Source organism: Stegostoma tigrinum, chromosome 8 (genome assembly GCF_030684315.1).
Source record: "Stegostoma tigrinum isolate sSteTig4 chromosome 8, sSteTig4.hap1, whole genome shotgun sequence".
Classification (NCBI taxonomy): Eukaryota; Metazoa; Chordata; class Chondrichthyes; order Orectolobiformes; family Stegostomatidae; genus Stegostoma; species Stegostoma tigrinum.
Window position 1 is genome coordinate 58,845,971 of NC_081361.1, and position 16,080 is coordinate 58,862,050.

Sequence of the window (16,080 nt, forward strand, 5' to 3'; positions counted from 1 at the left end):
TGTGCACTTGCTGGTACAGATATATTTGCAATCTGCACAAGTGTTTCCAGAACATAAAATTGTAGGGGATAATTTGTTGAACAAGAGTTAAGCCAGTATTGTGAAAACAAAAGTGCTGTGTGCTTCTGTGTTCCCTAATTACTGCTTAACTAATTAGCAATTAGGAAGTGCAATATGATGTGGAGATAAATTCCATTTACTTCCAAATTCTCAAACTCTAGGATCCTGTAAGCCCTCTCTTAAAGAATTAGAAGAATCAAGTAATAACTAATTTGATACCATTGAAATTATGACATGACCAGTTTTCACAGGTTGACAATGCTGTCTGATAGTCCCACGTTATTAATAACTTTTAATGATTTGGGTGGAGGGTGATGTGTTTTTGAGAGGTATGAATTAAACTGACGAACCATCAGCAGGATAGGATTACACTTTGCTTAAAATGGCATTGTTCGATGGTTACCTGCTCTACCTTTGTCCTCCCAACGTGGAGATCACAATACAGATGAATTGTATCTGGAAGAAGTTTTATAGAGTTATGTGAGAGGATGTGAATGCATTTGAATTTAATTCATTGCTCAAGCAAATCAGCATTTGGATAGTCAAGGTCTGATTAGGGAAAGTCAGCGTGGATTTGTGCAATGAAGTCATGTCTGACAAATCTTTTACAGATTTTCAAAGATTTAACCAAGAGGATGGATGAGGAGAGGGCAGTAGATGTTGTCCATAAGGACTTTAGTCAGACCTTTTGACCAGGTCCCACACGGCAGGCAAGTTGTGAAAGTTAGGCCACATGGGATCCATGGAGAGCTAGCTAATTGGACTTAAAATTTGCTCGATGGTGGGAAACAGAGGGTGATGGTTGGAGGTTGCTTCTCACACTGGAGGCCTGTGATGAGTGATGTGCCACAGGGGTTGATGCTGGGACTTTGTTATTTGTTATTTACATAAATGATCTAGATGCGAATGTACGAGGCATGGTTAGTAAGTTTGCAGATGATACAAAATTAGGAGTATAGTTGATAGTGCAGAAGCTTATCAAAAATTACGGAGAGATCTTGATCAGATGGGGAAGTGGGCTAAGGACTGGCAAATGCAATTCAATACAGATAAGCATGAGGTGTTGCATTTTGGAAAGTCAAACCAAGATCAGACTTGTACAGTAAATGGTAAGGTCCTGAGGAATATTGCGAAACAGGGAGACCTCGGAGTACAAGTATGTAGTTCATTGAAATTGGCATCACAGGTGGACCGGGTGGAGACAAAGACATTTAGCATGCTGGCCTTCATCAGTTGAGACATCGAGATTAGGAGTTGGGTCGTTATGTTACAGTTGTAGAAGTCATTGGTGAGGCTGCACTTGGAGTATTGTGTACAGTTTTGGTCACCCTGTTATAGAAAAGACATAGTTCAACTGGAAAGTGTGCAAAGAAGATTTACGAGGATGTTGCCGGGACTAGTAGGCCTCAGTTATAGGGAGATGTTGGCCAGGATAGGACTTTACTTCCTGGAACATAGGAGAATGAGGGTTAACTTTATTGAGGTGTATAAAATCATGAGGGGCATAGATAGGATGAATGCATATTGTTTTTTTCCCCAGGGATGAGGAATTAAAAATGAGAGGGCATACACTTAAGGACCTGAGGGACAATTTCTTCATGCAGAGAGTGGAATTGGCTGCTGGAGAAAGTGGTTGAGACAGGTGCAATAGCAGCATCTAAAAAACTTTTGGATAGGTACATGGATGAGAAGGGTTTAGAGGGATATGGACCAAATACAGGCAATTGGAACTAACTGAGTGGGCATGGACTACTTTGGGCCAAAGACCCTGCTTCTATGCTGTAATACTCTGTGACTCTATAATTTTATGACAACTTGAAGTCGGAGTGCAGGGTATCACGGTGGCATAGTGCCAGAGGCCCAATTTGAATTCAGCATTGGGTGACTGTCTGCACAGAGCTTGCACATTTTCCCCGTATCTTCATGGGTTTCCACCGAGTGCTGCGGTTTCCTCCCCCAGTCCAAAGATGTGTAGGTTAAGTGGGGTTATGGGGATAAGTGGAACTCAGATTCCATGAGCTAAATGGCCTCTTTCTACACGATAGGAATTCTGATTCTTGTATGAGAATAGAATGGACATGGCATTGATGAGCTATGAATTTGGATAAAATGTTTCTTCAAGTGTACAAGTTGTATTTAATTTGGAAAAAGTAATGTTAAGACTTATTCGTTACATGCTTAACAAAATTTTGTGCTCTTGTAGCAATATTAATTATCTTTGTTTAATTATCTTTGTTCCACACGTTTCACAGAGGGAAATTCTTGAGTATTGCTGAAAAAACACATTCTGCCTTTTTGTTTTGATAAAATATCATTTTTCAGCACTGCTTAAATTGTTTACTACCAATCAACTGTTTGTAAACAGAGTTTCCTTTGTGACCATTTCTTCAGAACTTTTAACACCAAATGATATGACTTTTGGTGACGGCCTGATTAATAAGTAACTTCCGCAAAACGCTATTATTTAAGTGGCCTTTGTGTTTTAGAATTCAGTGCGGTTGATACGAGTACTTTATGTAATATATGTCGAGATTTCCCTTGTATGTGTGCCATCAAACAGCCACCTCCTTATATTAGTTCATCATGAATGAAGGGAATAAGGATTAAAATAAGAATTGTTTTTAAACCAAGAAATGTTACCCATTCAGTTTTATCCAAGTCACAGTTCAAAAAAAAATTGACTTGAGTCCGAGACCTATACTTTAAGCAACAACTCTACCAATGACAGCCTAAAAAGCATGAGGATCTGAATTTGCTATTACAGAGTCTAATGTACTTTAACCATGCACAGTGCACGTCAATGCCTTCCCCAGCAGACATATTTGGGAGTTGTAATGATTTTAGGCACTATCTATCTGGCATAGTGGAGGATTAGAGAATGGTTTAACGTGTGAAAATGGACATTGTGTAGTTTCATTTACAGGACTTGGTGCAGGTCTCTTCCTTAATTTAAGAGGACTGGAGTAAACCTCGACAATTGTGCTTGAAGGGGATGGAAGTGAAAGACATCACTATCCATGATCTTGTCATTGGTATAACGAGTTTCTTTCAAGAACTAGGCTTCCTTATTTCTGACCTTGGAGTGTTATTTAAATCTGGACATCAGTCATGATATCACAAAACTATGGACACATTTTTCCCTCCCCTGTCGGTGTGCAAAGGACAATAACTCGGGAAGTTGACCCTTGAGAGATAATTGCACTATTCTCACCACCTCAGCAATTAATTGCTTGGTGAGAAAGTCCCAAAGGGTACGTACTAAAAGCAATTGGCATGCTGACTTAGTGGTGAGCACTGTTGCATCACAGCACCAGGAACCTGGGTTTATAGGCAACTGTCTGTGTGGAGCCTGCACGTTCTCCCAGTGTCTGTGTGGGTTTCCTTCGGGCGCTGTAGTTTCCTCCCACAGTCCAAAGATGTGTAGGTTTGACCATGCCAAATTGCTCAGTGTTTAGGGATGTGTAGATTAGGTGGGTTATGGGGAATGGATCTGGGTGGGATGGTCTGAGAATTGGTATGGACTTGTTGGGCTGAAGGCCTGTTACCACACTGCAGGGATTCTATGATCAGTCCCCCAATTTGTTTCTTAACCTCATGCTGACCTCTCGCTGTAATTCTCTACCCCATGACAGCTGAAAGAAAAAGACAGCTTCTTGCAATTTGCCCCCTCATGACCAAGCCTACAGCAAATGATCTTGAGGACCCAGATCCTGCCAATCTCTGATTAGTTGGCAGCTTCTGGAAACACAGAGATTCAAATGTAGTGGCTTGCAATTTCCCAAGAAGCTCACCACCCAGCCTTTGAGCTAATTGGTATACAGTTCAACGAGTTTTCTTGGTGGGGGTAGTAAATTGTTAGCCATTCGTCTTGCACACCCCCACACAGGCTGCACAATGGAAATCCTTGGCTGATGTTTAGTGGATAGAAATTGGATTATTTAGATGACCTGCAGAAATCATCATATGAAAGCAAATACAATGTTGTCGGATAGAATACTGAGATACAAGCTGTGAGACTAGATGGGATTGAGGTTCACAAGGAGGAGGTCTTAGCAATTCTGGAAGGTGTTAAAATAGATAAGTCCCCTGGGCCAGATGGGATGTGTCCTAGGATTCTCTGGGATGTTAGGGAGGGGATTCCAGAGCATTTGGCTTTGATCTTTATGTTGTCATTATCTTCAGGAATAGTGCCAGAAGACTGGAGGAATCCTGATAATTACAGACCAGTGAGCCTTACTTTGGTTGTGAGTAAAGTGTTGGAAAGGATTATAAGAGATGGAATTAAAATCATTTAGAAAGGAATAATTTGATTATGGATAGTCAGCACGGTTTTGTGAAGGGTAGGTCATGCCTCACAAACCTTACTGAGTTCTTTGAGAAGGTGACTAAACAGATGGATGAGGGTAAAGCGGTTGATAAAGTTCCCCATGGTAGGCTATTACATAAAATACGGATTGAGGGTGATTTAGTGGTTTGGATCAAAAATTGGCTCGTTGGAAGAAGACAGAGGGTGGTGGTTGATGGGAAATGTTCATCCTAGAGTTCACTCACTAGTGCTGTACCGCTAGGATCTGTTTTGGGGCCACTGCTGTTTGTCATTTTTATAAATGACCTGGATGAGGGCGTAGAAGGGTGGGTTAGTAAATTTGCAGATGACACTAAACTCGGTAGAGTTGTGGATAGTGCAGAAGGATGATGCAGGTTACAAAGGGACATGGATAAGCTGCAGAGATGGGCTGAGAGGTGGCAAATGGAGTTGAACGCAGAAAAGTCTGAGGTGATTCACCTTTGTAAGGAGTAACAGGAATACAGAGTACTGGGCGAATGGTAAGTTTCTTAGTAGTGTGGATGAGCAGAGGGATCTCGGTGTCCATGTCCACAGATCCTTGAAAGTTGCCACCCAGGTTGACAGGGTTGTTAAGAGGCTGTACAGTGTGTTAAGTTTTATTGGTAGAGGGATTGAGTTTCGGAGCCATGAGGTCATGTTGCAGCTGTACAAAACTCTGGTGCGGCCACACTTGAAGTATTGCGTACATTCTGGTCACCGCATTTTAGGAAGAATGTGGAAGCATTGGAAAGGGTGTGGAGGAGATTTACCAGGATGTTGCCTGGTATGGAGGGAAGGTCCTATGAGGAAAGGCTGAAGGGCTTGAGGCTGTTTTCGTTAGAGAGAAGAAGGTTAAGAGGTGACCTTATAGAGGCACACAAGATGATCAGAGGATTAGATAGGGTGGACAGGGAGAGCCTTTTTCCTCAGATGGAGATGGCTAGCACGAGGGGACATAGCTTTAAATTGAGGGGTGATAGATATAGGACAGATGCCAGAGGTAGGTTATTTACTCAGAGAGTAGTAAGGGCGTGGAATGCCTGCCTGCAGCAGTAGTAGACTCACTAAGTTTAAGGGCATTTAAATGGTCATTGGATAAACATACGGATAATAATAGAATAGTGTAGGTTAGATGGGCTTCAATTTGGTTTCACAGGTCGGTGCAACATCGAGGGCTGAAGGCCCTGTAGTGCGCTGTAATGTTCTTTGTTGTATAAATTAAAAAATGCCTGAAATGATCAGACCTGGCAGCATTTGTATAGAAAATAGATGAAACATTTCAGGTTGTGAATGTTTTACCAGTGCTGTGGCTCCACTGTATTTTGCTCTCAATATCTGGTTTTACATGGTTCTGAAGAACATATGATTAATAAGAACTAAATATTTCCTGTATGCTTTGCTGTGATTTAACTGGGGAGTAGATTCAGTGAGAAAGAGTTGTCAAAGCTTTTCATACTCTTGGGGTGGCATGATGACTCTGTGGTTAGCACTGCTGCATCACAAAGCCAGGACCCAGGTTCAGTTCCACCCTCAGGGACTGTCTACGCAGTGTTTGCACATTCTGTCTGTATCTGCATGGGTTTCTTCTGGATCCTCCGGTTTCCTCCCATAATCCACAGATATGCAGTTTCGTGGATTGGCCCTGCTAAATTGCCCGTAATATCAGGGGATCTGTTGACAAGGGAGGTTAGCGATGGGAAATGCAAGGTTACAGAGATAGGGTAGAACGTAGGTCTGGTGGGATGCTGTTTGGAGGGTTGGTGTGGACTTGGAGGGTCAAATGGCCTGCTTCAGTACTGAAGGGATTCATTTTTTTAAAAATCTGCATTCATTTCCTGTGATCTCTATTTAAGTTGCTTTGTTTTCATGTACCTAACAACACAGCACAGTGACAAAATGAGTCAGTTCTGAGTTTAAAAATGCTGTTCTTGAATGCCCATAATGCAACACAACCAAGTTGTATTTTTTTCATGCATTAAAATACAAGATACCATTTAATTCTGACTTTCTTTTGGATTTCTAATAGCCGTGCTCTGTGCATCAAAGCAAATCTGGACAAAGAGGAGAAGGACAAAGGCAAAAACCAGTAAAGGTAAATTCTTAACAGAAGATGTTGCGATAGATTACCTTTTATTAAGGGGGAATTGCTGCATGTTGAATCGTGTTAGGTAACAATGCAGACGGAGAATTATTTTTCTGTTGCTGGTTTTGCAACTATAGTTTTTACATATTGTTTACTTTCATAATTACAAAAGTGTGACTTTTAGAAGGGTTATTTTCAAAGAGTGAATTTCAGTTGCAAGTGAACCAGTTATTAATGCACTGTCTTTTTTGGGGTGTTTTTAGCAAAGTCCTCCAGCTGATAAAGGAAATGACTTTTTACAACAGTAAAAACAATTTGGAATCATATTTTGGAATTACTACAGAAAATCAACATAAAATGTTTGAGTGTTGTAATCAAAAATGATCAGCATGACAAAAAGAAACATTGTGATGGTTTACCAAAAACATGACCGAAGAAGTAGGTTTCCTCTTCAGGAGGCAGAGAGAGAGATGGAGGAGTTGAGAGAAGAGATGCCATTTTGCTAAGCCAGGTTATGCTGGGGTGGAGGTTAGCAGGAGGAGAGTGGGGTTGCAGGAAGTGGGGAAGATGAGCATTCAATTTAGAAGAAGTGAAAGAGCTTGAGAAATAAAGGATAGGTTTGCAGGGCCAATGGGTATTTACAGACAGAAGAACAGCTCAGACTGTTAACAGATCACAATGGTGGATAGCATATAGGTTGCAGAGTTTTGGAGGAGCTGAAGTTTACTGAGATTGACAAAGACATGAGTGTTTCAGTGACAGATGGGCTAAGACAGGATCGGATCAGCGTGAAAGTAGGCTATGTTGCGAAGTATTTGAGTTTGCACCCTAAATTGGAATCATATAATCGACCATGGTTGCAAACAACAAGGCATTGGCCAAGAGGTACAAGTGATGAAAAAGCCAGGAGGGGACAATGTCAATTGACATTGAGGACCAAACATAATTGTTTCAACCTTGCTGATTTTTATTTGGATGAAGTAATAGCTCACCTAAGACTGGAAGCCATGAAGACACGGAGAAAATTTGGAATCTACAAGTTAAGTAGAACTAATTGATAAAGGGTGGTGGTGTGCTATTATCATTAGACTATTAATCCAGAGGCTCAGGAAATGCCCTGGGTCAAATCCTGCTATCGTAGATGGCGGAACTTCAATTCAATACAAATCTGGAATTAAGAGCCTATTGATGATTATGAATCTATTGTCGGAAAAACCCATCAGTTAACTAATGTTCTTTAGGAAAGGAAACTGCCATCCTTACCCGGTCTGGTCTACATGTAACTCCAGATCCACAGCAATGTGGTTGGCTCTTAAACTGCCCTCTGGGCAATTAGCGATGGGTAATAAATGCCAGCCCAGCGAGTGAAGCTCTCAACCTGTGAATGAATTAATAAAAGTTCACAGCAGGTATGATAGTTGACCCTCATATTATGAAAAGTATGTGAGGAAAAGGAGAAAGATGAGGGTAGGTCCTATGGCGACTGATAGAGTAATGGTGAGGCGACTGGAAAATTACCCGTTTGTGTGCCTACTATCAGCTAATTAAGAGTGGAACCAGATAAGGACAAACTTCTTGAGCAGTGTAGGAGAGGTGTTTAATTCATCTGTGATATGACATTTCTGAAGAAGGGTCCAGGGCCGAATCATCAGCTTTCCTGCTCCTCTGATGCTGCTTGGCCTACTGTGTTCATCCAGCTCTACACCTCGTTATCTCAGATTCTCCAGCATCTGCAGTTCCTACTATCTATGATATTTTGTAAATGCAAATTGCACTGCATCAGAGTACTTACAAGTTGTTGTGTTCTTACTTATAATTATTAGCTGTGGTGTACATTTAAGTCTCTGAATATTCTCTTACTAACACTTAACTATTAATCAACAATTGTTTTAATGGGAAACGTTTTAAGATTCCAGGATTTTGGAGAATTTTGTTGTTAAATTTCAAAGATTTACCAACAACTTTGGATCATGAATCTTTCTTATTTTACATACGGATCCAGTATTATGAGCTAAAATGTGTTTTACTCCACACAATGTTGAGATCCCTTATTTTAGCAAGCTTAATGGGGATGAACACCTCATGGATAAAATGTAGTTTGGTCCACTTGGTCTCCCTTCAAATCAGGTTGAATTGCAGTGTATCACTTAATACAGTCTAAAGAAATGCTCTTGATGTAATTGCAAATGCATAATACAAAGAAATAAAATTTTGAAGTTAAATGAGACCACATTATAAAACACACAAAGATGGACAAAATCCCAGGACCTGATCAGGCGCATCCTAGAACTCTATGGGAAGTTAGGGGTGTGATTGCTGGGCCCTTTGCTGAGATATTTGTATCGTAGGTAGCCACAAGTGCTGAAAGACTGGAGGTTGGCTAACGTGGCACCACTTTTTCAGAAACGTGGTAAAGAAAAGCTGGGGAGCTGTCAGTCTCACTGACCCACATCAATGGTGGGCAAGTTGTTGGAGAGAATCCTGAGGGACAGGATTTACATGTATTTGGAAATGCAAGGACTAATTAGGGATAGGGAACATGACTTTGTGCATGGGAAATTGTGCCTCCCTAATTTGATTGAGTTTTTTGGAAGAAGTAACGAAAAGCATTGATGAGCGCATAGTGGTGGACGTGATCTATGTAGGCTTCAGTAAGGCATTCACCAAGGTTCTTCATGGTAGACGGTTTAGCAAGGATATATCATATCGAATACAGGGACAACTAGCCATTTGGATACAGAACTGGCTCGAAAGTAGAAGGCAGAGGGTAGTGGTGGAGGGCTGCTTCACAGGTTAGAGATCTGTGACCAGAGGTGTGCCACAGAGATTGGTGCTGGGTCTGTTATAAAGTAGAGGTTGATACCCTGCCTCCGAAAACTAAAACTGAAACACCCAAAGAGGAGCACCTCGCCCTATAATCGGTAAAAGGAGTGTGAAAAGTGGTATAACCTGCCTTTCAGCAAATTCTAGTAGTTAAATAAAACAAATTCCTGACACTCACTTTATAATCAGCAAGTGACAATTTATTTATCTTAGTCGAACAGTGTACAAATTAACGAAACCATTAACAAACTAAATAAATCCCTTCTAACTACAAACTATTCCTGAATAAAACAAGACTCTAATAGTATACTGTTCCATTAAATAGAAGTACCACTGATATAAAATAAAATTTTAAAAATTAGTATTTTGTCACTCAAAATTACAGCCAATCTATGTATCTTCCAAAATGCTCTACACCTTGTCTGCCAATTCTTCTGTCAGGGTTATTCACAAATTGTCTCATCGCTACCTTTGTTAGATGATATTTTCTGTAAGACTTAGATGAGTCCCTGGGAATGAGTGATTCCCTCTTGAGAGCTGAGAGCTGGCAGATGGTAGTTAGTTCTCCTGTCTTTGTCCAACTGCCCTCTACTTTTATACATTTGATACACGTGTTAATTTCTTACATTAGAACCAGGGCGAGGTGCTCCTTTTTGGAAGTTTTCGTTTTAGTTCTCAGAAGCGGGTGTCAACCTCTACTTAATCCCAAAAATTCAAGGAGAGTCAGGGGGCAGAGCTGAGTATGGTGGCCATCACCAAGGAACAGGCGCTAGTAAAGCTCGATGGCCTGAAGGTAGACAACTCACCTGGACCAGATGGACTACACCTCCAGAGTTCGAAAGGAGATAGCTGAAGAGATAGAGGAAGCATTAGTGGTGATCTTTCAGGAATTGCTAGAGTCAGGGAGAGTTGCAGAGGACTGGACAATCGCTAACATGATACCCCTGTTTAAAGAGGGAGTAAGGCAAAAGACGGAAAATTACAGGCTGATTGATTGGTCTATCCTCGGTCATGGCTAAGATTTTGGAGTCCACTGTGAAGGATGAGATTTTTGAATGTATGGAAGTGTTTTGTAAAAAGGGCAAAGTCAGCACGGTTTCAAAAAAGGGGAGGTCATGCCTGACAAATCTGCCAATGGATGTTATTTACCTGGACTTCAAAAAGGCCTTTGAGAAGGTGCCACACAGGACGCTGCTGAGCAAGATAAGTGCCCACAGTGTTTGAGGCAAGGTGCTAGCGTGGATGGAAGATCGGTTGTCTGGCAGAAAGTAGAGAGTGCAGATAAAGGGTCTTTCTCATGAAGTAGTGTTTCGCAAGGGTCAGTGTTGGGACCACAACTTTTCACTTTATCCATGAATGATCTAGATGAAGGAACTGGGGGCACTCTGGCTAGGTTTGCAAACGATACAAAGATAGGTGGAGGGGCAGGTAGTATTGAGGAGGCGGGGAAGCTGCAGAAGGATTTGGACAGGTTAGGAGACTGGACAAACAAGTGGCAGATGGAGTACAGCCTGGGAAATTGTGAAGTCATGCACTTTGGTAAAAAGATTAAAAGCATGGACTATTTTCTAAATGGGGAGAAAATTCAGAAGTCTGAAGTGCAAAGAGACTTGAGTGTTCTAGTCCAGGATTCTCTCAAGGTAAACTTGCAGGTTGAGTCAGTAGTCAGGAAGGCAAATGCAATGTTGGCAGGTATGTTGAGAGGACTCGAATATAAAAGCAGGGATGTACTGCTGAGGCTTTATAAGACTCTGGTCAGGCAACATTTGGAGTATTGTGTGCAGTTTTGGCCCCCATATCTCAGGAATTATGTACTGGCCTGGAGTGGGCTCACAGGAGTTTCATGAGAAATGGCAAGCTTAACATATGAGGAACGTTTGAGGACTCTGGGACCGTTCTCATTGAAGTTTAGAAGGATGGGGGGGGGATCTAATTGAAACTTACAGAATACTGAATGGCCTGGACAGAGTGGATGTTGAGAAGATGCTTCTATTGGTAGGAGAATCTAGGACTCAAGGGCACAGCCTTCAAGCAAAGGGAAGACCTTTTGGAACATAGGTAAGGAGAAACATCTTCAGCAGAGTGGTGAATCTATGGAATTCTTTGCCACAGAAGACTGTGGAGGCCAGGTCATTGAGTACATGTAAGACAGAGGTCGGTAGGTTCTTAGTTATCAAGGGGATCAAGGGTTACAGGGAGAAAGCAGGACAATGGGGTTGAGTATATTATCAGCCATGATTGAATGGCAGAGCAGACTTGATGGGCCAAATGGCCTAATTTATGCTGCTATGTCTTATGGTCTTATTAGGATTGGTCCTATATTGTCGTCAGATTAAAGTTTAATTGTTTTTTGGTATCTAAGAGCCTACTTCAAATTGATTGGCTAAATTAAAAATTTGTTGTCCTGATAAAAATCACTTATTAGCCTTCTAATTGTAAGGCCTTTTGTTAAAAATGTTCAATTCGGGTGCAGTCGATGTACTTGTAAACTTTCAAGCTGCCGCTCATTGACATCTATTTTAAATCTCTAAACATAGAAAAAACACAAGTTCTTTGAAAGGTACTACACAAACTTCCTACCCCTAACATTTTAGAAATACTAAATTCTAACCTCCTCCCAATTGGAAAGTACTCCGCCCAACTTTGCAACAAGTCCACTGCTTTTTGTCATTATCTAAATGATTTGGATGTGAACACAGCAAGTATGATTAGTAAGTTTGCAGATAACTCCAAAATTGGAGGTGTCGTGGACAGTGAAGAAGGTTACCTTAGAGTACAATGGGACTTTGATCAGATGGGACAATGGGCCAAGGAGTGGCAGATTGAGTTTAAAATAGGTCATAAAGATGAGGTGCTGCATTTTGGAAAGGCAAATCAGGGTAGGACTTATATACTTAATGGTAAGTTCCTGGGGAGTTTTGCTGACCAGAGAGACCTTGGAGTGCAGGTTCATAGCTCCTTGTAAGTGGAGTCGCAGAAAGGTAGGATAATAAAGAAGGCATTTGGTATGTTTGCTCTTATTGGTCAGTGCATTGAGTATAGGAGTTGGAAGTCATTTTGTGGCTGTACAGGACATTGGTTAGGCCACTTGTGGAATAGTACATGCAATCCTAGCCCCCCTGCTATAGGAAGGATGTTGTGAAACTTGAAAGGGTTCAGTAAAGATTTATAAGGATGAGAGATAATGGGAACAAGCTTCAAAATCTCCCCTCCCACCACTGCATCCCAAAACCAGCCCAGCTCATCCCCACCTCCCTAACCTGTTCTTCCTTTCACCTATCCCCTCCTCCCACCTCAGGCCGCATCTCCATTTCCTACCTACTAACCTCATCCTGCCCCTCGGGCTGACCTATCCTCTCCCTACCTCCCCACCTATACTCACCTATGCAGGCTCCATCCCTGCCCCTTTAACTTGTCTGCCTCCTCTCCACCTATCTTCTCCTCTATCCATCTTCGATCCACCTCCCCCTCTCTCCCTATTCCTCTCCCCATCCCCCTCTCTGATGAGGGGTCTAGGCCCAAAATGTCAGCTTTTGTGCTCCTCTGATGCTGCTTGGCCTGCTGTTTTCATCCAGCTCCACACTTTGTTATCTATGATTTATAAGGATGTTGCCAGAGTTGGTGGGTTTGAGCTATTGGAAAAGGCTGAATAGGCTGGGTCTATTTTCCTGGAGTGTTGGAGCCTGAGGGATGACCTTGTCGGGGTTTGTAAAATCATAAGGGACGTGGATAGGGCGAATGGCCAAGGTCTCTTCCCCAGAGTGGATGAGTCCAAAACTGGAGGGCATATGTTTATGGTGTGAGGGGAAAGATATAAAAGGGACCTGAGGAGCAACTTTTTCATGCGGAGGATGGTGCGTGTATTTTAATGAGCTGCAAGAGGAGGGTACAATTACAACATTTAAAAGGCATCTGGATGGGTATATGAATATAAAGCGTTTTGAGGGATATGGGCCAAATGCTGGAAAATGGGACTAGATTTAATTAGGATATTTGGTCAGCAAGATTGAGTGGGACTGAAGGGCTTGTTTCCGTGCTGTACAGCTCTGTGACTCAATGACACAACACCTCATAGTTTTCTAGTTTATGTCACCATATTTTTGATGAGGCACAATTTCTAGTGGTATCCTTGTGAAAGCTGCTGGTGGAGTTCTATACATTGCCACTTATTGCTGTGAGAAGATGAGAAACTGAGTAATTCCTGCAAGATGCGATAATGTAGTGAAGTAGTCTTCCCAATGTCTTTGGAGCTTGTCTTTAATCTGCACAAACTTTGCTTCTTAAGATGTTGATAACCTATGTCCTGGGACTTGTGGCTTTTTATTTCCGTCTTCACACGTTTTAATTTGCTGTTAATATCTGATAGCATGTTATGCTGTAAGTGGAATAAATTTGCGTAACTAAGCAAATGCTGCGTTGTCAGATGTGTTGTTTTGCAAATAAGATGTTAAACCAAGGTCGTGCCTACTTATTCAGATGGTTCTACATGAAGACAATCTGGGGATATCCCTCTGTTATGGCCAACATTTATCCCTCAAACAGCATCATCAAAATAAATAAGTGACTATGCTTCAAAAGTAGTTAATTTATTATGAAGAGTCTTGGGAGAATTATTGGCACTACATAAATGCAAAGCACTTCCTTAAAGTCAGCCTTTTACACCTCTTTCAAGGAGACAACCAGCAATACTTGTTGAAGATCCTATGAGAGACTAATTAAATTACAGCTCTTTTTGTTTTTCTGAGCAAATCACAGTTGACATAGCTGTCATTACAGTATTCTATATATTCTTAGAATATTGACAATCCAGATAGTATTTTCATTGTTCATACATTTTGAACTTTTAAAACCTTCATAATTATTTATCTTGATTTACTTGTCCAAATAATATGCTGCATAATATTTCAACAGTTTAGACTTTCAGTAGATGATGGTCCATCACTTGTTACTAATGGCTCTTGCAAGTATGTTAAAGCATATGCTAAGGAAATGAGGTATGGCATTTCGCCTGAGATAGGATTTGCAAAATGAGCCCAGAATGCCTTCAATCCTGCACTGCTTTTCCCAAGGTGAAATTTCATTGATGCTTCCAGGCAAATTTATTTGCTTAGGCTCAGCCACAAAATCTCAAGAGCCAGCACAATTGAGCAGTGCAACCAGTTAGAATCAATTTGTGACAAGAACAGCGCCTTCAGTTTCACAGAGTTTACCAGGAAGTTATTCAGCATTTTAAAAAGGATTGTTTAATTAACCGATTCAGTATTCTTGGAGTGAAATCTTGTAGGGGTCTAAGCGATGCGGGCTGTGGCAAGTTGTGTGGCAAAACATGTTGAGACTTATGTCGACATTCAGAGCAGCTGGCACCATCTTTTATGCTTCTTGTGGGCAGTGTAGCAAGATTCTTGCTAGATTGTTCTAAATTGCCATTAGATGGTGATTAACACTTATTAATGATATGATTTGTCTCATCATTTTCAGTCTCTCATCTTAGCAAGCTAAATGTCAGGAAAACACAACGAGAAAACCAGAGCAAGCACTTGGCTAATCCAGTTTACCTTTTGCTCTAAAGGATCTATAAGTTGGACATTAGGCATTAACAGCTCAAGGCATGTTCCATAGCCACCAGCCCCAAGTCCGCAGACATTGTTGTCCAACACATAACATCCTTTGAGTCCTTGTGGCACATTGCTGATCCACTTATAGGTTGCTTCTGCATTTCAGTGCTGCACCTCAGGCTGCAACAGCAACTATCATTGTAATACTGCAGAAGGATACTTTGTACTCGGGGGCACACCAGCTGACAGACTGGACCAGGCCGCATCTCAGTGCTTTTCATTCACTGTCATAATGCTCAGTCGCTATGAACCTACCTGGATGCTCACAGACCTCAGCCTTATGTTGTCTTGCCTTTCCTTTTTTGGCTTTGTCCCCTCAGCCAGAGAGATCAGGCTCATATTATTACTGTCTAGTAATTGGCGCAGACACATGCCAGGAACCTCGTCGTCATTATCAGCAGGCCTCTGTCAAGGCAACAGAGATAGTATTTTCTGAAAGAGTTCCAGCACAGTCAGCCAAGGACAGCTTCCAATACCAACCCAGGTTCTGCTCAGAATGGTCAGAGTCAGAATCCTGTCCTCCTATGGGGTAAGAAACTGAATGATGGGCAATAGAGCACACATCATCACTCTTTCTGCTCTATTCTGATTGTTTTCCTCCTGGAACGAGGAAGAAAGAATCTGATTACACAGCTGATGAATGTGGGTGTCGCAGCTATTACTGTTCCCAAGCCAGTGAGGTGGCAGCATCGAGGGTATGCTGGGTTACTACTGCCAGGGAATTGGGTGGTGAGAGCAAGTGGGGAAGATGTTGCAGGCAATAGTGAAAGTGGTGGAACATGAGCCTTGGTGGGAGGTGGGTACAGTAGCAGAACAAGTGTGAGGTATCGGCGAACAGATTGTGGCCCTTATGCTGATGGAGTAGAGAAGAACTTGGACCTTCTTTCCACAGGGCTGAGCATTGCTCCAAATTTTTGAGACTGCACTGACCTGGGTGGGAACCTGAAACTTGGCTGGTATGGGCTCATGATAATAAAATGTGAGGCTGGATGAACACAGCAGGCCAAGCAGCATCTCAGGAGCACAAAAGCTAACGTTTCGGGCCTAGACCTCCACTGCTGGTCCTGGCAGGGAGGGGAGAAGTCTTCATATTTGTAAATCACCCTTTCTAACAGGACCTCCAGGGCCCAGCCAACAAACGAGGGCAACAGTTTCCCTTTGTCTGCCATGTC

The 16,080-nt window shown here is 41.9% G+C and overlaps 1 protein-coding gene across 4 annotated transcripts in view; it reads left to right on the forward strand.

Annotated features, from left to right (window-relative positions):
* patj (PATJ crumbs cell polarity complex component) overlaps positions 1–16,080 on the forward strand; it is a 347,670-nt gene that overhangs the window by 158,095 nt on the left and 173,495 nt on the right. For all 4 annotated transcript variants that reach the window (XM_059647917.1, XM_059647916.1, XM_059647919.1 and 1 more), the window contains exon 28: positions 6,414–6,479. In XM_059647917.1, coding sequence (XP_059503900.1) covers positions 6,414–6,479 — 66 coding nt within the window. The remainder of the gene's footprint in view (positions 1–6,413; positions 6,480–16,080) is intronic.